This window comes from Brienomyrus brachyistius, chromosome 16 (assembly GCF_023856365.1).
Source record: "Brienomyrus brachyistius isolate T26 chromosome 16, BBRACH_0.4, whole genome shotgun sequence".
NCBI lineage: Eukaryota > Metazoa > Chordata > Actinopteri > Osteoglossiformes > Mormyridae > Brienomyrus > Brienomyrus brachyistius.
Genome location: NC_064548.1, coordinates 19,091,150 through 19,113,721, shown reverse-complemented (window position 1 = coordinate 19,113,721; position 22,572 = coordinate 19,091,150). Strand labels below are relative to the sequence as shown.

The following is a 22,572-nucleotide window of genomic DNA, read 5'->3' as shown; positions in this document are numbered from 1 at the left end:
CGAATTGATAAAATACACTAAACCATAAGGTAGTGAATATATTTTACCAAGTAATTAATTTAATTTAAATCAAAATATATACTGGGTTAAATTTCTAAGTGCCAAAGCTTTAAAAATCAATTTTTTTCATTTGCTTCTATCCTGAGCCATCTGTTGTTGATACTAAAGCCCGTATTTAATTCACGCTGACTACCTGCTCCTGCTGTAGTGGAATAGTTAAACTGCTAAATAATTGTTGAAGAATAGACTATGCAACCAAAACCAAATATCTGTTGCCATCTGCTGGTTGTCTTGCAAAGCTTTGGAAAACTGCAAAATAGGAAAAATAGATCCATCCACTTTGCAAAGGTTTATCCTGGTCAGGGTCGTGCCTGGAGTCCATCCCACAAAGCACAGGGCACCCAGCAGGGGACATCCTGGATGGCATTCCGGTGCATTGCAGGGCACACACTCAATCACACACTCAGGGCGATTTATAGAAGGCAGTTTACCTAACCATCTTACTGGATTGCATCAGGAAAAGAGAGCAGCGGGAGGAAAGCTGTATGATCTACGCCTCCCTATTACCCAAATATTATACCTGTCTGACAAGCAAACATATTCAAAGACATTAAAATAAAAGCACGTATGTTTACATTTACTGAAAGATGTTTTTAAAAGTGAAATCTCAATCCACATGCTTCAACATATTGAAGCATTAAGAATCACATGCGGCTTCAGTACATTTATTCATAAGCAAAAATGTAAAGGGTGCTGCCGTATTTATTGAGGACTGGCCCCCACTCTGAAGAGCTACAGTTCATTACAGTTTATTCCCCCATATAAGGGTATTTGATTTAAGGTGCTACAAGGGTGGCATCCAGAATTAAATATTTGCCATTGAGGGGGGAACATATGTACAGGGGCAGGTTTGTTGTCTCTGGGGCCAAACTCAAAGAGTTACACTGCCCCCTCCCCATGCAGTGATTTTTTGGGGCCAACAGGGCCCCCCCAAACCTTAGGGACCCCACAGATATATGAGCAGTGGTGAACTTGCCCCTATGTATATGACGAGTATTAATATAAAACCTTGAAGTTACAAGTACATTATGACATACAGATGTCTTGCTTTGATAAAGAATGTCATTATAGATAAAGATATTGCACTATTTTCATTCGATTTCTTTGAAGCAATATCATTCTTGTACTTGAAATCCTCATGCCCACCTCTTTATATCGTGGCCCCTACAGAACAATGAAAAGCTTTTTGTGTTACTGAAGGGTATTTAGCTCCTTGCCTAATGGCATTTTCACAGTCTGAAGAAGATTATTTTACATCTTCATATTTAGTAAATCTATTTAATCCCTAAATTGTACATTTTGGGGGGAAAAAGAAGCCAACAGCTGCTATCATTTATTAAAGTTAATAACCTGTTAAAAAATAGTGGTAGTTTGGACAAATCTTACTATTTCTCCATACAGAAAGAGTGGTGTTATCTGGGTTCATGATTTGGACATGGATCAGACTTTTACATATTTTACAGCCTTATGTCCTTCAGCGCCCCCTTGAGGTATGGGTGACTTAATGAGTAATGAGATGGGGCTGAATCTTTGTAGAAAATGTACCTATTCACTGGTACCGTCAACCACTGAAAGTAATTTTGTTGATTTTACGTTTAATTGTATTTTTAGTTAATGACAAGGCATCTTTGCTGGTATAAAATATTTTTATTTTAATTTGGATATTTTTCCGTCATGAACAGCACTTTGACCTTCCCATAGCTGTAGACGTGTGTACGTAAGTAAATTGCAAATCGTTGTACCTTAGATAGTCTGTGTGGGATCCCTGGACTTTGTATCAGAGCTTGTCTTTACCACAAACCGGACTATGATTTCCTGGGGTCCCATGCAGCATTTACTCTCACTTATACCCTGTATTTACCATGAAATGCATTTGACGTTATTTGAAAGGGTGTACTGTGATACTTCAATTATATACATAATTCATAGTAATATACTCAGGCAAATGTATATTAGCACTGTGGTTCATGGGAGTTTTACATACACAAAAATGTTCTGAGGGCAGAAGGAAAAATTATTGGTTCAGAGGGGTGACCAATCAGATTGTAAAGGAAGCAGGTCCAAGACATCTGATTGGTTGGTCCTACCTCCAGCACAATCCGATTGATTATCTCTCTGAACGAATCAGAACAGAACATCTTTGTGTAAATAGAATTCCCATGAGCAGTCATGTGAGGAGTGCCAGTGTAGTTTGTCAAGAATCATTGATAAATATCCATTTAAGATCAGCGGTTATGGAACATGGGGATGAATAATAATGGTGCAATGGTGGTCAAAAGGATTTTGCGCCATTCCTAGCCATTGTCCTAGCGCCATTAAGTAACGTAAGTCTATCAGAGCCTTAGCCAACCGCTTTCAGCCTAGTTCTGAACGGCAGACACAGCCACACAGTTGTGTGTTGAAGGCCTAATTGCTTTTCTGTGATCTGGAAAATCCTAAAGGAGAAAATGTGGGCATGATTCCCCAGCAGGATCCCAGGTCCTGGTCCTCCTTAGGTAGTGCTTTGCCGCAGGTGATTCGGAGCTGGACCCTTGTTACCCTTCGAGCCGTCTGTTAAATCTGGCAAAAACTCAAGGGTCAGAGCAAGAACAAAGAGAGGCATTTTAATATTGAAACAGAAGTCCCTGAAGAATAGTTTAATTTGTTCTAATATACAAACCGATTTAGTGCTTACTCTAGCAGTGAGAAAACGGTTCGCCTTTAATTGCCTAAATGTCTCTGAATTTCTTGACACGGAGCCTCCATGCAGCAGATGTTGTGCCTTAATTAGCCTGTGCAGGCCTGACCCAAAGCTCCTTCCAGGATGCTTAGACGTTTCCCTTATCGTACGCCATAACCCGGTAACCGCGAGCACCATCGTTCACAGTCGACACCTTGAGACGCCTCCTGTAGCAGGGAGTCCACGTGTGCAAGTTAAGCACTTCGGCAGCAAATAAGCCCTCCTGGTCCTCCACTGTCCAGCTTCTGCTATGACAGATGAACCTGTCTTTTAATATGGATGGAGGCCATATGCTGCTGGCGCAAAGCAGGCAGCTTTCAAAACAAGAAGGTAGGCGGCCAGTGCCCACGGTAACCCCTTTGAACGCCGCCCTGTTCCTAAGCTGCATTAGCTGGGAGGAAAACAAACAAAGATCATCACTAGAACCTTCCCACCGCTGATTTTAAATACAAGACTTTGCTTCTCTCCTTTAGAAAAATATATAGTGTTTTAAATCATAACAACAGGGAATTCACAGCTCAGACGAGGGCAGGCCTGCTTGGAGGCTTGTGAGGACCACGTCTACCCTACCAAGCCTAGCTGAGGGAGGTGGTTTTATTATTCTAAAGCCAAGGGCACCATGAACCACCTGCGGGGGCGGTCCCCCCGCCCCGCCCCTACTTGATGTCAGCATTTTCACATCTTCAAAACATATTCATCACAGTCATGGTAACTGATAAAAAAAAAATCACATCAACAAGTCATGTCTCCACTTTGATATATTACATAGCAAAAGAAAAAAAAGAACACGAAGATACTGGCCTAACAGAGCTTTTCAATTTAATAACGACGCACATTAAAGCCAACAAATAATGGTTTCACTCTATCAAGCAACTTGATCACAATCAGTTTTCTAATGATCTATTAATCAGACTTCAGTGTACAGCCTGTATCAGGCACATTTTCTGCTGTTGTGCACAGGAGAAGCTTGTCATAACTTATGGTTCACAAACACTAGTTTCCAGTACATCTAACTAGCAGTTTCAGCAGACTGAAAGGGGCCTTATACCTTCAGGGCTGAGGGATGCACCATTTGCTGAGATTGCATACCACACCCTTGGTCACTACAGTTTGATCCAGAAAGCTAAAAACATGGAGTTAGGTCAACAGTGTCCACTTAATTACCTAAAGATTGAGACTGTGTGTGTGTTCCCTGTGACAGAACGGCATCCCATCCAAGATGACCTCTGTCCTATGCTTTCTGAGAAAGGCTCCAGGCTAACACTGGGACCTTGTAATGGATAAGAAGTTATAGAACATGGACAGGTGGATGGATGGATGGATGGAGGCACAGAATATGCATGTTTCACAAAGTAGATAATACATACAGCACTGTGCAGTGGTCTTAGGCAGTCAAAGAAAATGATGTTTAACTGGTTTGAGTGAAACTATTTTATAAATGTGCTACCATTTCAAAACCTCTCCCAGTGCTTACAGCAGCCATCCAGTACACCCATGTATTCTTTTATATGATCACTAGCACACCTCATATGGCTAATCAATACCTCATTGACTTAACTGATCTGGTGGTGAAATTTAACAAACACGTAGATGAAATGGCTGCAGTGCCCCGGAGGAGAGGTTTGGGATCTGAAGCGGCGTTGTCACAGTAAATTAAGAAAAGACGGATAAAAAAATTACACATTTCATACATAGAAAGAATACAAGGGATCTATAAAGCATGAGAGATCAAAAAAGAAAACATAACGTTCTAACAATGTAATGTTTTATATGAACACACAAGTGTTTATTCTTTTATCACTACTAAGGCAGAGGATTTACAGTAGATTTAGTGGATTTCAGTGGATTTACAATTTGTATGTAAATAATGGTCCCATATATTTAAGTGACACCCAGTAGTATTTTAAGAAGCAATATTCTGAAGATTTCATTAAATCATCACATCATCATCACCCATAAATAATAGGGGCGTGTCTATGTTTGAGATAAATTTAAGAGAAATGCAGCAATAGAAAACAAACATGCAAAATTAGATATGGCAAAAATTCTACTGTCGGCTCTAGCCACTTCGGCATAGGTAATGATGTTCTGTATCTCATCCAGAAACATCACAAAGCTCCTAGAATTGAAACTAACATAACTGGACAACACTTTTTTATCTGCGGAGCCCAGTAAGTAGCAGAAAAACGTACCACAATCCTCAAGATGGGCATTCTTCCCTCTATCTATGCAGTGATGAGTGCAGAGTCCTAACGTCACTATAGTGAATGTTGTAGATACGATCAACAACTTCAGATTCCTTGGAGTCACCGTCACCCACGACCTCCTTAGTGACATTACACTTTCATTACACCATCAGGCACATAAAACACAAGAGAAAAACTCTCCACCCCTTAAGACGCCTTTATTATAATGCCATGTCCTAACTGCCCAAGCGTGGGGTTCAGTATTGTTGCTGCATCTCTTATTTGACTGTGTAGAACCTGTGCTCTGGCCTGACTCATCAAGTGAGCATGTAAATACACCTTCTTCAGTTCATTTGTATTAAACATTGAAGAAGGCATGGGCTGCTGCATGTAGGCATTTCTAACAGTCCAGGTAGGACATGCGTTTCTGAATTCCTCTAAATAGGGCATTTATATGTACAACGATGGACTGGTGTCTGGTCTAAGATGAACCACGGCCTCAGACCTTGAATATGGCCACCTCAGTTCCTTAAACCACTAATTGCGTTAGCTTCTAACCATGAACATTTTATTTATGACATTGAAAGCAGACCCAAGATCCCAAGATCCAGCAGCACTAAGATAATTGCTCCTTCAGCTCAACGAGTAGAACATTATTCTAAAAACACAAAGCTTGTGGATTCGAAAATCATAACTTATTCACCTCCTAAAGATTAACTTGGAAAACTTGTCAGGGAAACTCAATGACATTATGTCATTTTCTATAGCCCTTGGCTTAAAAAATTACTATATCACCTAAAGATTTAAAATCACTGGACTAAATGCTTAAGGTGTTGACCCTAATTTAATCTCTATATTCACGACTAACATAAACCAGGCCATGGCTGCCATAGGCATCGTAACTTTCATAGATGGGGAGGCTTCGCCACTCAGGTTGGTAGGTGGTTGTACTATATACGAAGGCGTTCATTCTTCTCGGTGCATCTGCTGATTGCCCAGATGAGGTGCTCTCTCCCGCCCACTGTTTCACCTCCAGCTCCACTGACGTGCGCTGGTACATGTGAGGACAACCCTCAAACTCATCCAGAAACTGCAGCATCTGGGTGTCCACACTGTAAACCTCCCCCTCGACCTGCTGGCCCACACCAGGGACATTCAGCAGGAAGGGGATGCTGTATTTGCCTGCAATCACCAGCGGGAACTTCTCAACAGTGCGGGCACTGCAGCAGTACTCAGCACGTCCGTTCCTCTTGTCTGTCATTCTGAAGTAGTTGGGCTGGCCTTTCTTCAGAGTGCCATAAACGAAGACGCGAGCCATGTGGGCAGTGACAGTGACCAGCGTCTGGGACAGGCGGAGACACCGAGAACGTCAGTTTACAGAAACAGCTTATCAACAAGCCATCCATTTGTGCTCCGATCTACTTACAGTCTGAGGGGCAGATAATTCACATTAGAAATACAGATTAGATAACAAAAGTATTACTCTCAAATCAGTAATATTTTTCATAAAGATACCAGAACTGAAAACATGCAAAGAATAGGATTATGCTATGGTTTACAATATAAGAACAAGCCACTGATGTCATCTTGGGATTACAGAGCATGTATCGATAAAAAAAAAAACACTGTACAAGAGTTCCAGGTATATTAGACAAACTTAATGCCATTTACCAGTCATAATTCCTCCAAAATGACAACACGTTGTCGGGTGTTTCTTAAATACATCGGGAAGAAATCCCGAAAATGCAGCAGAAATCATTTTACTGTAGGCATTACTACTGAATGTTTGGTTAAACCTCCTTAAATGTTATACAGGTCCAAAACCCACAATGACTAAATAGAGATGCATGACGTATTAGCCAACGTTTGTCAAAAATCAAAGCATCAGTATGGTGCATTATTCCTCCAACTGCTGGGAGGAATTATGAACATTCATATCAATTTGAATATTGTAAATATTAGTTGATTTATGCTTATATATAAAACCCTTCTTGGCTTCTTCTTCACCTCCCTTACCTAATTATAGACAATCTCCTTGACCACGTATAATACTTCCTCTTATATTAGAATAATACTCGTATAAGAGGAATTTACTGCTTCTAATGAATGAATATTATTTATTTTCATTATAATAATGTAATTTATTCCATTTTCATTTTGTTTTAGAAGTGCTTTCAAGCATACTGTAATGGTAGTGGGTTTCTGTCAGCCATCTTTAGATATCATTTTAATGTCACCGTTGCACCAGTCATAACATTCTTAGTATATTTACCAATGTTTATACGGTAGTGCACTGTATACTGCAATGAACAGAACAGAGCAAATCAGCTCCAATATACATTACTTAGGTTTGCATACTGTCACTCGAAAAACTGTTTCAGATACACGGCAACAAATGCTTAAAAATAACAGGAATGTACTCAATAAAAGTTTTTCCTGTGGTTTTATACTTTTGAATTCATCCAGCACAATCTTTACTAAATAAACTAAATGCGACAAATTTATTAAAATCTACTAAATTTTTCTAGACACGCGTAAATTGAGCTGGCTGGAAAAAATACTTGCTGAAGGAGGTTCCACCGGCCAAGAACGCACAGCGGCCATTATACAAACGGCAGGAGCAGAGAAGCGATAAGGGCAGATAAGGGCAGGTATGTACACAGTCATCATTTCTGCTGCTCTTTTTTAAAGGAGTTTTTATTATTATATTGATTTGCCGTTCGCTCGATTCCCATTGCTTATGTATACCATTAAGCAAATTTGACATTAACTGAGTGGAACATATCACAAAATGACTTTGATAGATTATCAAAGGAAGATAGATTATAATTTTTTTAAATTACACTTTGTGATTTCAAAATTATATTCAGTACTAGCTTCTAGGGAGTCCATCCTGGTTTGCCCTATGCCAAACACATGTGCTGTTAAGGCCCGGCTAACTTCCTGAAGATGTTTCACTTTGTAAGTATAATAATCGATACATTCACTTGCTTAATAAGTGCTTAAGGTTTAAAACAGATGAAGGTGAATTCCGATTCTTTAAGTCTACACTTTCCGTAAACTAACCATGTTAGCTGTCCCTCTTTAAGAAAAGTCTTTTTTTTTTCCTGAAACTGATATGATAAATGGAGATTTGATTTCAGTTTATAACATTAATGTAACTTTCTCAGCTCACCAGACAGTTAACTGACTTTCAAGCATTCTAGTGAAGGTAGTACTTTAACCTCAGTCATGTTAATCTCCAGATACTTTGGACTGTTTTCTTTGTGTAAAAAATAGAAAGCAAATAATACCCAATCAAGATATGCTAAATATTAATCTGTCTTAGAATTTTGTAAAGGCTTGCAGCCAGAATTCAAAGAAACTACATTACTACATTAGAAACTACATTTGCATATGTGAGTTTTGTTATTAAATTGATCAGCATCATTATTAAATTCAAAGTATATAAGCTTTAAGATTAAGGGAACTGGTTTCACTCTTACGTTTAGTTTACCCTGAGACGGCAGAGTAAAGTATGCAGCGGGATCCTACAGAGTAAAAGGACTCTTCTAAAGCACTACAGACTGAAGCATGACACATTTTGTTCCATGTCCACATTTTGATTGCCTTTGCTCTTTTCAAACATGGAATGCACATTTATGAAGGTACCATAAAAGACAGGAATCATTTGAGCCAGGAGAGAGAAATTTGAGAGCATACAGTATACAATATATCAAACAAATGCATTGATGAGTTGGTGGAAAAGCTGAAATTCATCTCTGGCATAGCAACTTTTCTGGTTATAAAAAAATATCATTGAGGTTAATTTCAAGAGACATGATTGCTCTGTTGATGAGGTAGTAATATCTGGATTGGTTAAGGAAATATACACAGCTGACCCAATGAGCGAAGGCGGTCTACTTTCACCTTCTTTTCAGAGTAAAGCCTTTTTCAAGAAGAATTTTAACACTGTTGAACTAGTGGAATACTTCCTAGATTCCAGTCATAGAAGTTTTCAGTATGTTCCAGTTCCGCAGTCCTGTACAGCAGGTTTTTTTGTAACAGAGAAATTGCAGTGAAGCCAAGTGTAGAGAGGAAGAGTAGCATTTACGAGTGCTTTCATGATGGAAATCGTTACATTGAAAACTCTGAGAATGATTATCCTGCTCATTCTATACTGTATGTGGATGATTTTGAAATATGCAAAGCACTTGGGTACTTCTGGAAAGAAACAGAAAATATCTGCTGCTTTCTTTGTGTTGGCAAATGTACCTTCAGAGTTGACTTACATTTACCTTGCAGTCCTCAGTAAGTCGGTTGACGTTAAGAAATTTGGATATGAAAAGGTTCTTCAACCACTAATGTCTGGCTAATGTTGGTACAGGAAGGAGTTTATATTGCCAGTTTTGCGCAGGAATATCTAAGGCGCTATCTATTGTATTACAGCTGAGGATCACCAGAAGGTGCCCCTTATTGATCTGCAGTACCTCAAAACACTGAAATATACCGTTTTCCTGGAAATTGATGGTTTTAAACTTTCCTCAGAAGTGTCGTCACTAAAAAATCAGTTGTTGGCTTAAGAATGCTCTTGCTAGTACGTGATGCATGGAGTGGTCCAAGAACCATGAAATATATGGGATGTCTTAATGTCTTGAACATGTCTTGATATTAGTAAAGAGCAGTGGCCATCTTAGTTTAAAGTTTTCTGTTTTCTGTGGATATGTGAAATAAGTGCGGTACGCTGCATTTTAAGTTCTTTTCCAAATGTATATAGATGCATTATTTGATTTAAGTGGTGCTGTAATTTTTCTATTGCTACTGACACAAGACTTTGATTTTTTTCTAAGTTCTGACAGCCCTACTTCAATGCTATTTAAATTTCCTTCACCTTCCATTTATTATGTATTTTTAAGGCATTGTGATTTGAAATTCTGGCTGAAGCTCTTGCCTTAGAGAAAACATTTTTGAGCTTTAAGTTTGAAGAGTGGTATAATGTAAATTAAACATTGACTATGTTTCTGTTATTTGGCATTACCAAGGTATGACCTTGCATTGGCAGAATGCCTAAAGTGTGTGTGTGTGTGTTTTACATTCAAACATAGGCATTGAGACACTTAGCTAAAATAACTTACTTTGTTGCAGATGGGTATACCTTTTTACAAGAAAAAAGCTATTTATTAATTTGAAATGTGCATTTTTATGAGGACTTACTTGTATATAAACTGTGCTTCTTTCTATTTTGAAGATTGAATAAATAGATAACCATTTGTAGCAATAAAATTAAGGCAACAGTTTGTATGGGCCATTATATATTGGCAGAACTTAAAAGAGTTAGAAATTATTTAGCTGTATTTAATAATACAAAAAAGAGTTAACTCAGTTTAAAATTAAGTTGCTTAAACTTAATAATTATAGATTTCTATAGTCATTTATTTGGTTGAATTGTAAGTATTTTATTTACTTACAATTCAGCCAAATAAATGACTATAGAAATTTATAATAATTAAGTTTTTTACTTAAAACAGTATATATCACATAGAAAGATCCGTGCAAAATTGTCAGATTTTTTTTTAGTTTAACAGCAAAATTTTTATAGTGTAATCATTTTAATTTACTTTGAATAAAGAAAAGATCTAAAGTAAACTCCAACTTAACACTGTTTTAATTTGCATAACTTTTGAATATTACAGAACATAAAAATAAATCCCAAAAATATTTATGTTATTGTGATAGCGAATATTGCCATTAAAATACCTTTCCAAAAATTACCCCAATATTTTCAGAAACCATCCCATACACCAACATATTTATTGCCTCACCTCAACCGCTACCCCACCTTGTATATTGTAAATCAATATCTCTTATTTAACTAAACAAGTTAATTAACTAAGCTGGAGATTAAATTTGACAAATACATGGGATATCTGGGGAGCCCCTGAAGAGAGGTTAGGGAAATGAAGTGGTTTTCATCTAGCTACCCAACAAGATATCAGAAGTTATGGAGAACATAAGAAATTCCTGTTAGTTTTTAACTGTTTTAATTTACCTATGTTGTAATGTTAATGTTGTCTGTCTGTCTGTCTGTCTATCTATCTACCGTACCTCTCGTCGGGAGTTCAGCATACACATCCACCTTTTCCCTGATCACGTGTAAGAAACATTTCCTTTACGTCAGCCCATATACACACATTACCTTCACTTTCTATCGCAGAAGCTGCGTGTCCTTCCAGCTTCTGCCATTACCACAAATATTAACACACCTTGTCAGCATATTCTGAAGAACAAGTGAAATATTACAGAACCACACGTTAGAATAGACTGATGAATAAACTGTATTAACCCCCGACGGCAAACTAAGGTGCAAACAGCACCGGCAAGAGAAACAGTAAGTCAAAATCATGAGGTACTTACACTGTGTATGAGAACATATCAACTAATAAATAATGCTAATGTTCGGGATGCAGAGCAAATAAATTTAAATATGGTGCATATAACGCACGAAGTAAAATGCCATCTTCTATGCTGTTCAAGATCGTTATTGCCGGTTGGGTTTCCAATCACAGGACTGTAAAACGCGCTTTCCCATACCCCGTGGTCCGTCAGTCACACATAGTTTCAGGGACAACTGGATATACTTTTGACATAGAAGTCACAGGAAATAAACATTAAATGAACTGTAATTTACCTTCGCCAGACTGTCTTCTTGCTCCCTATTCTTCAGATGATCTCGAAAACCCGAAGTTTTATGCCACACCTACGATGTGTATCGGCTACGGCAACATTTGTAGGACAAAAACCTCTTTATATTAATATTTAACCATGCGCTTTTATATATAAACTCTCTCATTATTTATTGTTAGAATACTGTTCTCGAATCAATGAACCAAATCGGATTGAAACATATGCAATTAGCCAGATTTATAAAATTTCCGTTATTTATTTATCAGAATGAACACTGCAATACAAATGTCAAATGAATATTTGCAACATTCTAGGCCAGTTTGTGTCAGACAGCCGTCTTGCGCTGCTGGTCGAGTTTCCGCCGCAGCATGCTGTAGTTCTCCCTGGTGCCTGCTGCATTCGGGTCGAGTTCTAAGGAGAGCTCGTAGTGCTTCTTAGCAAAGTCCAGTTTCCCCCAGCGATGGTACAGAACAGCTGAAATGGAACCACAGTGCCTTCTCAGCAAAGCAAGTATACATATCATTATAATGTGCATTTATTGCAACATTCCAACTTAAGTTCACTGAAAGCAAAGTGTACACATTCAGGGTTGTTAGAAATATTATAACAAAGTGAAATGTCTTACCAAGGTTGCCGTGGCAACTGGCGGCATTAGGGTTAATTTTCAATGAATTAAGGAAGAAACTCTCAGATTCCTGAAAGAGATTCAAACATCACTATATTTAATGAATGAATGAATGAATGAATTCATTAACTGCAGTACTTATTGGTCATGCCTGCTTTTTTGAAACCTTGAACATATTACAAATTTTGGGACGGTATTTGGGTGTGTTGGTGGTCGGCAGATCAAATCACAGGGTCTGCAGCTTGGCCTGACGATCGGACCCCTGAGCAAAGCCCTTAACGATCATTTTCTCCAGGGACTGGCTGACCCAGCTTTCCCAATTGTACGGTGCTTTGGATGAAAGGACCAGCTAAATGAATGAAATGTTAATACTGGCTATATATTCCAAAAATACAAAGTGACAGGTATTTTCAGTCTCCGCATCAGGTACCAAAAATTTACTTAAAACAAGCAAATATAATTTAACAAAAAAAAAACACATAGCATATTTAATAGCAGACGTCTCATTTCACCATTACGAGGCTGAAAGTGAATAATACTCTTCTAAAGAATTTTAAATGCATGGAATATAACAACACCTCAAAGGAAGAGAACTCCTTAAGCAGTTACTGTACCTTGTATTTCTGCTGTTTACCAAGAACATTAGCCAAAGAAAACATAATTGTGTGATCTTTGGGCAGAAGTTTCAAGGCCTCTTTACCAACCATCTCAGCCTGAGCCAGGTTGCCTTGGGGAGGGAAAAAAAAACATTAAAGCTGAGATATTATAGTTAACCGTTTTATGAGGTATTCTGAAATAAAGCCTGACTTCTATCATAAAGGTAGAAAACAGAAGTGCCAATGTATTGGCATCATAGTTGTAATATCAAAATGCTTTGAACAAAACTGAGTGTTGGCCTCAAACAGAACTGAACTGAAAACAAACAGAAGCTTTGAAGGCGAACTGGGGGGGGGGGGGGGGTTAGGTCTCACAGGGTGGAGACAAAACTCTTCATCACAGTATCAGGCGTTGAAGATGAGTCACGCCGTCTTGGCAGATAGCTGGGTAGACTGCAGCTTTCTCCCTTGTGCTTCTTATGGTGACATACAGGCTGTCACAGCATACTGACACAGTCTCAGTGCATTTATCCTGCGCATCTCTACATGCTCTGCTGCCATAAACAATATAAGCAAGCTTTCGGTTGCTACTGTGCATGTAATTGTTTATCTTAAGCATTTTTTTTTAGTATCCGTTTTCCTGTGTTTACACTGTCAGTTATCTTAAAAGCACTGGAATGCTTGAAGTCGGATTGTTCCCTATTACGGATCTGTACCCATGCTTGTTAAAGAAACTGAAATATTACCATTAATTCTCACTTAACCGCACTCTCTTTACAGTGTTCTACGGAACACAAACAAGGTCTGACAGGAGTTACAGTTGGTTCTTTAAAAGAATGAATTATGGCGAAAAATACATTCATTCGTGACAGAAAACTAGCTGTAGCTCTGACAATTATAACGTCACAAAATGTACCTTTTTTTAGAAAATGTGTTAAATTTGCAAGAACAAAGTAAGTTGTGAAGGAAAATAAGCATTTGGACTAAATCCTTGGACTAGGAAAAAACAGAGAAATGTTACAACATGCCTCAACTTGTAAAAACTTTTATAAAGTATTCTATGTGGAAAAGCTGGTTGGGGACACCAAGCCACTACTGGGAGCAGAAAGCAGCAGCACGTAAAGCACTGCAGGCAGAGATAGATGCCTGTACCTGTGTTGTCAAGCAGAATCACCATGTTGTTCCAGGCCAGGCTGTGGTCAGGCTTTAGCATGGTGGCATTCCTCCACGCATTCAAGGCATCGAGGTGCCGGTTCAGATCTGCGTACTGTGGATGAAAGTGCCGCGAGGGGACAGAAATGGGGACACGAGGGGGCAGGAAATGACTTGCATGCATAGCTGGGTAATTCAGGTCCAGAGAATAAAAGTCCAGACCAGGATTTTGTTTCAACCAGTTGAGCATAAAGAGTCACAGTCAAATTACTCAACTGGTTGGCTGAAACAAAATCCTGGTCTGGACTTTTACTCTCCGCACCTGAACCACCCAGCTCTGCTCACATGCCATTAATACATCACAAGTCAAAAGAATGCTTAAAACGGCCTGTCACATGGTCCACCTACTGACCTCACATGACAAAAAGTGTCTTTGGAGAACTCATACTGTGAAAAACGGTCCCTTACGAGTCGTCCGAGGTTGTAGTAGCAGTCAGGATATTTTCTCCTGAATTTGATGGCGTTCCAGTAGCTCTGTTCAGCGTCATCAAATTTTTTCAGACTGTTCTGCACAATTCCCAGATTCATCCATGCTGCAGCAAAATCCGGCCTAGAGAAAGCAGACAGTCGTTTAGGCATTAAAGCAACCATTTGGCGTGGGGCGTCGCCCGGATACGTACTGAACGTGAACCGCTTTGGAGAGCAGCTCCTCAGCTTCCAGAAGCTCGTTCCTCTCCTTCAGGATGTTCCCCAGGTTATTCATCGCATGGACGTACTTTGGATGCAATCTGCAGAAAAAAATTCACCATGTCCTATAAGTGGAGAACAATTGTCAGCCTCGCCAATGAATGTATCTAATGACGCGTACCTCACAGCTTCTCTGTAATATCTGATTGCAGCACTCTGATTACCACGGTCTGCCAGGTTTTTCCCAACATTGTAATGAACCTGAGAAAAAGGCATTAGGTACAGTAATACATATTAAAACAATATTGAGGTATTTCAACCTAGCAGAAAGGTTCAGGACATTTACAAAACAAAGGATATCCGATTTGAAAGCACATATCTTCTTGCTGTCTTGTTTTTACTAAAAAGTTTGTAAATCACCTGCAAGTAAAAAGTGATGTATTAGTAAACACAATTAGAAATGTGTTATACTGGAGCCTTAGTGGTCTGCTCCTTAGCAATCTAGACACTGTTACTCATCATTTCATAATATATATATAAATAAATAAAAAGATTCACTTACAAATTTCAAAGTTTATTACAAAGATATTATACTTGTCTCACAAAGTATTTACTAAGGAGCTTGTAACTGCTTAATTATGACTTATTTCTGAGTACACTTACTAACCCATTACTTTATATTTGCAAGTGATTTGTAAACTGTTTTGTAAATGCCAGAAGCAAGATATGATTGCGACACATTTCCAAATTTGTTCGTGAATGAATCTTTGTATCTATTAATGTATTATCAAATTATTAATAATAGCTCATTAATAGTTAAGCAGCAGACCATAAACTGTTTCCAGAAGACCACCGATTATGAACAGGAACAGGACATGAACAATGAGCAAACGAAACAGTGCAGAGCAGTGTGAGTGCGGGGAGAGGCCCTGACCTTGGCGTTGAATGGGCAGACAGACAGAGCGCTGGTGAAGAGGCTCTGCTCGGATCGCCACTGGTGGCTGCGGAAAGCGCAGCGGGCCATGTTGACGCACAGCAGTGCCAGCAGGGCGAGGCGGAGCAGCTTCTGCTGCGACACAGCGGCCCAAACATGAGGGTCAAGACCGGCGATATAAAGCCAGCGAGCAAACACTGGAGTTCGAAGAGCTGAGAACAAAACTGGCGCTTGATGTCACCGAGGTCAGCTGGCATTCACCTGACGCTTCCTCCGAAGGCTGGAGACCATCCCCACGCCGTAGGTCACTATCAGACAGTAGCCGGCTGTGGAGAGGTAGAGGACACGCTCCGCTATGACGAACCCAACTCTGAAGAAGAGGTTACTGGCAGGGAGAAACGGCACCACCAGCAGGACCAGCCCAAGCGTAAGAACCCTGTCCCATTAAAGGAAACCAGTCACTTTCTTTTGGTAGACAATGAAATATAATGACAAAAGTTACATTATTTCTATTTACAGTCCCAGTCAAAAGTCTGGACAGGCCTGATTTTAATGCATTTGTCTCCGTTTTAGATATCTTATTCATCTTATAGTAAAAGGCCGTGAGGCAATGATGGAAAACATATTAATTATTGTGACGACCAAGAAAAGTGTTCAGTGTTTCTGAAATTTTAGACTAGTCAAAATAGCCCCCTTTTGCTTCATTGACAGCACTGCAGACTCTTTGCATTCTTTCACGCAGCTTCCAGATGTAGCCGCCTGGAAAGCTTCTCCTACAGTCCTGAAGGAGTCTCCACAAGGTCTGTGCACAAGTTGGCTACTTTGCTCTTACTCTTTGATCAAACTCATCCCCAACCAGCTCTATAGGATTTAGGTTGACAGATTGTGGCAGACAAGTTCTGTGTTACGGCTCTTCATCTCTCTCCTGATACTTACAGCATGATCTCAGGGTCTACACTTAGGGTCATTACCTAGCTGAAAAACAAATGATTTTCATTACGCGTGTCTAGACTTCTGACTGGTACTTTACTCCAAGTACCTATAAAAACCTATAAAATGTAACAAACTGTGGAACCAATGAAACAACTGTCTGAATTTGTTTTTGACAGGTAAGCTTTAAAAATAAAAACAACACAGAGAACTACACTGAGCAGGAGAGCAAAGGAACCTCATACAGATAAGTTGGCAAAAGCTTAGAGGCTATGGACAGTCACTAGAGTGATTTCTGGATTACCTTCTTCTGTGACCATCCGCCGAGCATAAAGCTTGCATGGTCAAGCTCCCCAAGCCACCCCAGAGAAGGACTGGCCACATCACTCTCCAATCAAGAGCAGATTCGATGAGAGGCACACAGCCCATCGACCAATCAAAGCACAGCCACCACGGGCAAAGGAGCAGCCATGTGTTCAAGAAGTAGTAGTAGTGATAGTTTATAGCCTGCCGACCATGTGAGGAGCAGACATGTCAGAAAATACATTAGAGGCATAGACAACCTCAGGACTCCATGGACAGTAACTGTTTAAAACAATTAGAACACACAAAAAACAATTTATCCACTCAAATATGTAAGTTTTGAAAATGCAATATAGACTTGTGCTTAGTATCAAGAGAAATAAGAGTCACAATGTAAGATTGACATGCACTGTCAATCACTGCCTGCTCTAATTGGTAATGACTTATTACCAATGTGCTCATAATCAGTGAAAACCTCACCTACCATGAGTTTCAAATATTAATAATTGATAGAGCTACTTAATAGTTATATCCATTCATCGGGGATGTTGGGAGGCAGACACCCGCACAGCAGGGAGAGAACACGCAAGCTCCAGCTGCACAGCAGGGAGAGAACACGCAAGCTCCACCCGCACAGCAGGGAGAGAACACGCAAGCTCCACCCGCACAGCAGGGAGAGAACATGCAAACTCCTCACACACAGCAGGAAGAGAACACACAAGCTCCACCCGCACAGCAGGGAGAGAACATGCAAACTCCTCACACACAGCAGGAAGAGAACATACAAGCTCCACCCGCACAGCAGGGAGAGAACACGCAAGCTCCACCCGCACAGCAGGGAGAGAACACGCAAGCTCCAGCCGCACAGCAGGGAGAGAACACGCAAGCTCCAGCCGCACAGCAGGGAGAGAACACGCAAGCTCCAGCCGCACAGCAGGGAGAGAACACGCAAGCTCCAGCCGCACAGCAGGGAGAGAACACGCAAACTCCTCACACACAGCAGGAAGAGAACATACAAGCTCCACCCACACAGCAGGGAGAGAACACGCAAACTCCTCACACACAGCAGCAAGAGAACATGCAAGCTCCACCCGCACAGCAGAAGTGGCATTAGAACCCCAACACCCACAGGTAACCACCCTAACAGGATTTCACTACAGATACCGTCATCATCATCAACAGCACAATCAAGGAAGATTTTATCTTCTTACTCACTCTAAGAAACACATTTTCTTGAAAGGAAGCTGGGTTGTCTACTTCAGTGAAGGCTGGGGGACCAGTACCCATGATCCTCCACCGTGTGTACAACAGGAGGCCTCCTCCAAGGGTGAGCAGAGCTGCCCGCGTTAGGAAACCCCGTCTAAAGAATACAGTAACCTGGCACACGGAGAAGAAGAAAAGAGGATATCTTACCTCTGACAACTGCCCTCTGTTCTTCTGTATACAAATGGGTGTAGGGTCTGAAATATACCTCTGCTAATCTTCCTTTTAATACGACTCTCTTGCCAAATTCCAAGATATTTATGTTGCAGATCAGGAGGACGTCGACGGCAGCGTTTACTCCCTGAGTGCAGAGAAGACCGAAACACAGCTCAGTAAATGAATGAATCTGCACAAACGAAAAAAAGGTATAAATCATTTATGGCAGGACAAAATCTATGAGACAGTAAGTTAGAAATTCTCTGAAGGTACCATGGGAGAAAATATAATTCACATTTTAAATCGTTGCTGATGACTCACAGTGTCCTAAATGTCAATTTCAATTTCAGAAATTCCTACCAGAACTGTGATTCCCTGTTCCTTGCAAAGCATGGCAACAGCACACAACATGAGGCTTATGACGACCCATCGCACAGAGAAGATCTCACCTTTATGGTTACCTGAAAAGAGAAATGTGCTGAAAAACCTGAACAGACCCATGCACAAAGGGTTAATTTGATTAAGTCCAATAATTAACATTACAATATGGTCTGTCAGTGGATTATTGAAACATGTTTTATAAATATTCCTAAACAATTATTAATTTATATCAACATACAGCCCGTGTATCACAGAATGTTTTTAAATGATAAAATTTCCATTTCATTCTTACCTCTCTGGAAAGCTCTGCAATATGTAAGAAAGGATAACTGGAAGAACAGGGCACATAAGAGGTCAGCCCTGCCTACAATGCCTGCCACCTTCGATAGGAGAGAAAAGCCTGTGAGATTCCATCATGGCCCCACCAACCCCCATACTTTTCATCCAATGGCTGACCCCGTCTCAAAATAGAGGGAACCTCTCATCCATTTCCCTAGAAACTCATACAGCCTGGTAGAGAAAACATTATGCATTCTTCAGATCGGGTTCACATGTTCAGCAGCATGTTCTACAGGCTGTCTGGTATGTGCCGCTTTCCACGCCTTGGGGTTCAGCCTGTGATTCGTAGCTTTTGCTGCGTTATTTGAACTGGGAAGTCAGAATTTTCAACAGGAACAGCCCCTAGACCCGGAATTCCGACTCAGAAGAAGCTCTGCAACCCAACCTCAGAATTCAAGATGGCTGCGCCCTCCACCGACAGAAGTAAAAGTTACAGTTATATAAAGTTTATTAGTGCTTATGTATTTGTGTCTCTCATTAATCCAGCTGCGTGCACGGTACTGGCCAACCGCTATCTGTGGACCTGTTTTTATGGTGTTTGTAGGCAGCAAACATCGCAAAAATGTATTGTTACCAACTACCAACTAGCTAATAAAGGCTAACAACCAACCTGGCTAGAACTAGTATTGATAAACCGCTTTCCGACTCCTTGTACTTAATTGCAGTTAACTTGGGTGTGAAGTCATTCCCAGCTACGACTTCCGACCTCCGAGGTACAAGGAAAGCAGCATTTGTGCCTAGAGGAGCTAAGCTGGGCGTCAGCTAAGGCTCAGTCCTCCATGCAGTAATTCAGCTGCTGCTGTCCTAAGGCTGTCTGGTCAGGGACAGGTGCAGGGAATGCCTTTACAACCTGGGCGCAGAGTAAAAGGTCTTTCTGGAGAACGTACTGATGGTGTGCCCAGCAAGGGACGTCAAAACACACTGCGACTGCTCAAAAACCCCGAAGCTCAGCTCAGCTCAGCTCAGGTGTACAGACATACGACATGGACCAGAACCCACCCCACAAAACAGCTGCTTCACCGCATGGCCCACCTCCACAACCCATATCTACCAATGTCTCCCTTTCACCACTTTTTCCTTGGCTACAGATGAGATTTTCATGTCACCCTTTATGTTCAAACACAAAACCCCAAGGGCTGCAAAGCTTTGCTTCGCTAAAGGACTGTGTATGTTGTTTTCTTTTCTTTTTTTTAGGTAACGGACTGTTTTTTGCAGCAGCATAAATCACTGTCCATCATCACCTCTCTACTTACACTTTCTGTGTGAACCGGATGGACTGCAAAGAGCAGCGCGGCCAGAAAAGAGGATTTCGGAGCTTGGCTGACCATGCCACCCATCAATATAGCAAAGACATCGATCATTAAGACAGAAATGACACTGTGGAGGGCTATGTTGAGCACATGAAAGCCCACGGGGTGCAGTCCACCAGCCAAAAGGTAGTTCAGTCTGAAACAAAGACACACAATGTGGGGACGATGCAAAGTTACGGGGTTAGAAGCACAAAACAGCACAGTGAAGTATCCATGGGGCATGACATCACCTATATTTTGTTATGGCTACAAACAAGGACCCACCCTGTGTTACATGCAGCAGCATGCATAGGTCTATGTACAATTAGGCAATTAGGTTTAATGCATATTCCAGCAATGGGACCAAAACATTTATGGAAATCAATCAAACTAATTTGCTTCTGTTCCGTTTCCTGTGTCTACGTAGGGTGAATGCAAATTCTGCAAGGCTGTAAGGCAAATAAAACATATTCAACTAATCCACCAAAAAAAATAAATAACTCACAGACTATTGCTTGTCATCTGATCCCAGATCAGTGTGTATATGCGCATCTGACCTTGGTAACATCAGTTAAAAATCACCACATAAACTCCACCAGATGGCACTGTCACAAACCGTTACCTGAAAGTCAACACTGTGAGTGGCCGATAAGACTTGTGGCTGGTATTACTGCTTAGGTTAGTCCCCCAGAAATCATTTCCCCATATATTGTTTAAAGGGGTTTCTGGCTTTAAGTCCTGGATCAAGAAAAAAAAACACAAACACACAATTTCCCACCTGAAATGCAAAGTCTCAGAAAATGACCTGCAAGCACAACCTACGTGCAAAAAAATTAAATAAAAAAATCTCAAACATCTGTCTTAAACATCCAACTATCAGTGTGGGATTAGTATAACCAGTTATGAGTCTTATACACGAATGATTTCTGTCGATAGCTGTAGGAGGGAGGGGTAGCAGTAAAAGGGAGGGGTAGATTGTATGATTAATATTGTCACCTTGTTATTGATAATAGCCTCCGAATCATCAAACACAAATTCCCCGTCGTAGCTATTAATGAAACACAGGAGAGCCGCCAGGCCGACGACAATCCGCGAGTAACACGGAGAGGTCCCTGGCAGCAGGATGTGACGGTCCCAGTGAACTTCAGGCAGTGCCATTCTGATTGCAAAGCCTGCAGATACTGCATCCCCTCCTATTTCCTTAGAGAACAAGAAGAAAAAAATGAATGCATCCCACTACGGATTATTTACATTGCTTTATACGGGAAATAAATTCTGGCTGATGGGTAACTGGCACTTTTGTTTCTTTTTACACATAGAGTTATTATAATTGTGATGATTCGTATTAATGCCCGAGCGAAAACCCTGCTGCTATGTTGCAGCTCATTGTAGAATAAGATATTCCATATTCGTCCCAGGTAACTAGAAAAGTAACGTCCTAGACAGCAGACGGAAAGCACAGGGTTTAGAAGAATGACAATTAATATGTGGATTTCTGCAGGCGTGTACGAGACAGATGCACAATGAAGACGCGGAACCGCGTTTACTTGCATTTAGTAACTACACGGAATGAGTAAATGACACCGTTTGGCGGAAGCGTGCTAACACTTCTTGGTTTCGGGAACATGTCTGAACCAACAGGCTGAAGAAGAAGGAGAAACGGGAGCCATACCTGCTCATTTTACTGCACGGAAAGGGGGCTGCGGCTTTGCTGCCGCGAGCGCAGTCGCGTTACGTCAGAAGCAGACGTTCAAATATGGACCCGCCTCGTAGGGATAACAATCATGGCACAGCATGGAGAGAGAAAGTAATCTGTATGTCTGTGCACAGCATATATTACCGCTGGTGGCACTAAACAAGCATGCAAATCGAGCATGTATGCAGTAAGCACACGCAGAGGAGTATCGCCGTATAGCACTGGCGAAGGGTCAAAATGTCGCTCTCACCTAGCTGCACTGACCTCGGTGCCCGTGCTGAAACTTCCTAGCTTAGCCGGGTACAAAGGCAAAAGCCAGATGCTTAGCTGACGCTGGGCTTTAGCTGAGGCAGTGGTCACGTGTACATGGGCTCCATAACTTCCACTTATTTTAGGACGCGATGCCGCCAGAGGGCGGTATTACACTAGATTCCTGCTGCTATTGTTTACGCGCTATCGATTGTCTATGTTAAATCGGCGAAGGACTCTGAATGTGATGCAGTAGTACATTGATACTCAGAGGAGACTCATTATATCGATTACCGTTTAAAAGAATCCACCATAAATGTATCTTTTCTACATAGGTGGTTGTC

The 22,572-nt window shown here is 40.7% G+C and overlaps 2 protein-coding genes across 4 annotated transcripts; both read right to left on the bottom strand.

Moving 5' to 3' along the window:
• Nucleotides 1–2,335: 2,335 nt before the first annotated feature.
• On the bottom strand, nucleotides 2,336–11,738 carry LOC125709526 (gamma-glutamylaminecyclotransferase B-like). Its single transcript, XM_048978084.1, has 2 exons — nucleotides 11,633–11,738; nucleotides 2,336–6,307 (listed from the first exon to the last, which is right to left on the bottom strand). The coding sequence occupies exon 2, from the start codon at nucleotides 6,281–6,283 to the stop codon at nucleotides 5,810–5,812; it is 474 nt and encodes a 157-aa protein (XP_048834041.1). The 5' UTR covers nucleotides 6,284–6,307; nucleotides 11,633–11,738; the 3' UTR covers nucleotides 2,336–5,809.
• A 126-nt stretch (nucleotides 11,739–11,864) lies between these two features.
• On the bottom strand, nucleotides 11,865–22,359 carry tmtc4 (transmembrane O-mannosyltransferase targeting cadherins 4). 3 transcript variants are annotated; one of them, XM_048978076.1, is made up of 19 exons: nucleotides 22,230–22,359; nucleotides 21,956–22,049; nucleotides 21,280–21,483; nucleotides 20,906–21,021; nucleotides 20,248–20,440; nucleotides 18,948–19,035; nucleotides 18,635–18,735; nucleotides 18,327–18,419; nucleotides 18,071–18,232; nucleotides 16,857–17,059; nucleotides 15,884–16,058; nucleotides 15,623–15,757; nucleotides 14,870–14,949; nucleotides 14,682–14,789; nucleotides 14,470–14,611; nucleotides 14,002–14,116; nucleotides 12,868–12,980; nucleotides 12,254–12,323; nucleotides 11,865–12,102 (listed from the first exon to the last, which is right to left on the bottom strand). In XM_048978076.1, exons 3-19 carry the CDS (start codon nucleotides 21,439–21,441, stop codon nucleotides 11,954–11,956), a joined length of 2,205 nt encoding a protein of 734 aa, XP_048834033.1. In that variant the 5' UTR covers nucleotides 21,442–21,483; nucleotides 21,956–22,049; nucleotides 22,230–22,359; the 3' UTR covers nucleotides 11,865–11,953. The 3 variants fall into 3 exon arrangements, with proteins under 3 accessions (XP_048834033.1, XP_048834035.1, XP_048834036.1); XM_048978078.1 differs by having other exon boundaries at nucleotides 22,244–22,333; XM_048978079.1 differs by having other exon boundaries at nucleotides 15,623–15,754; nucleotides 21,956–22,338.
• Nucleotides 22,360–22,572: the final 213 nt, after the last annotated feature.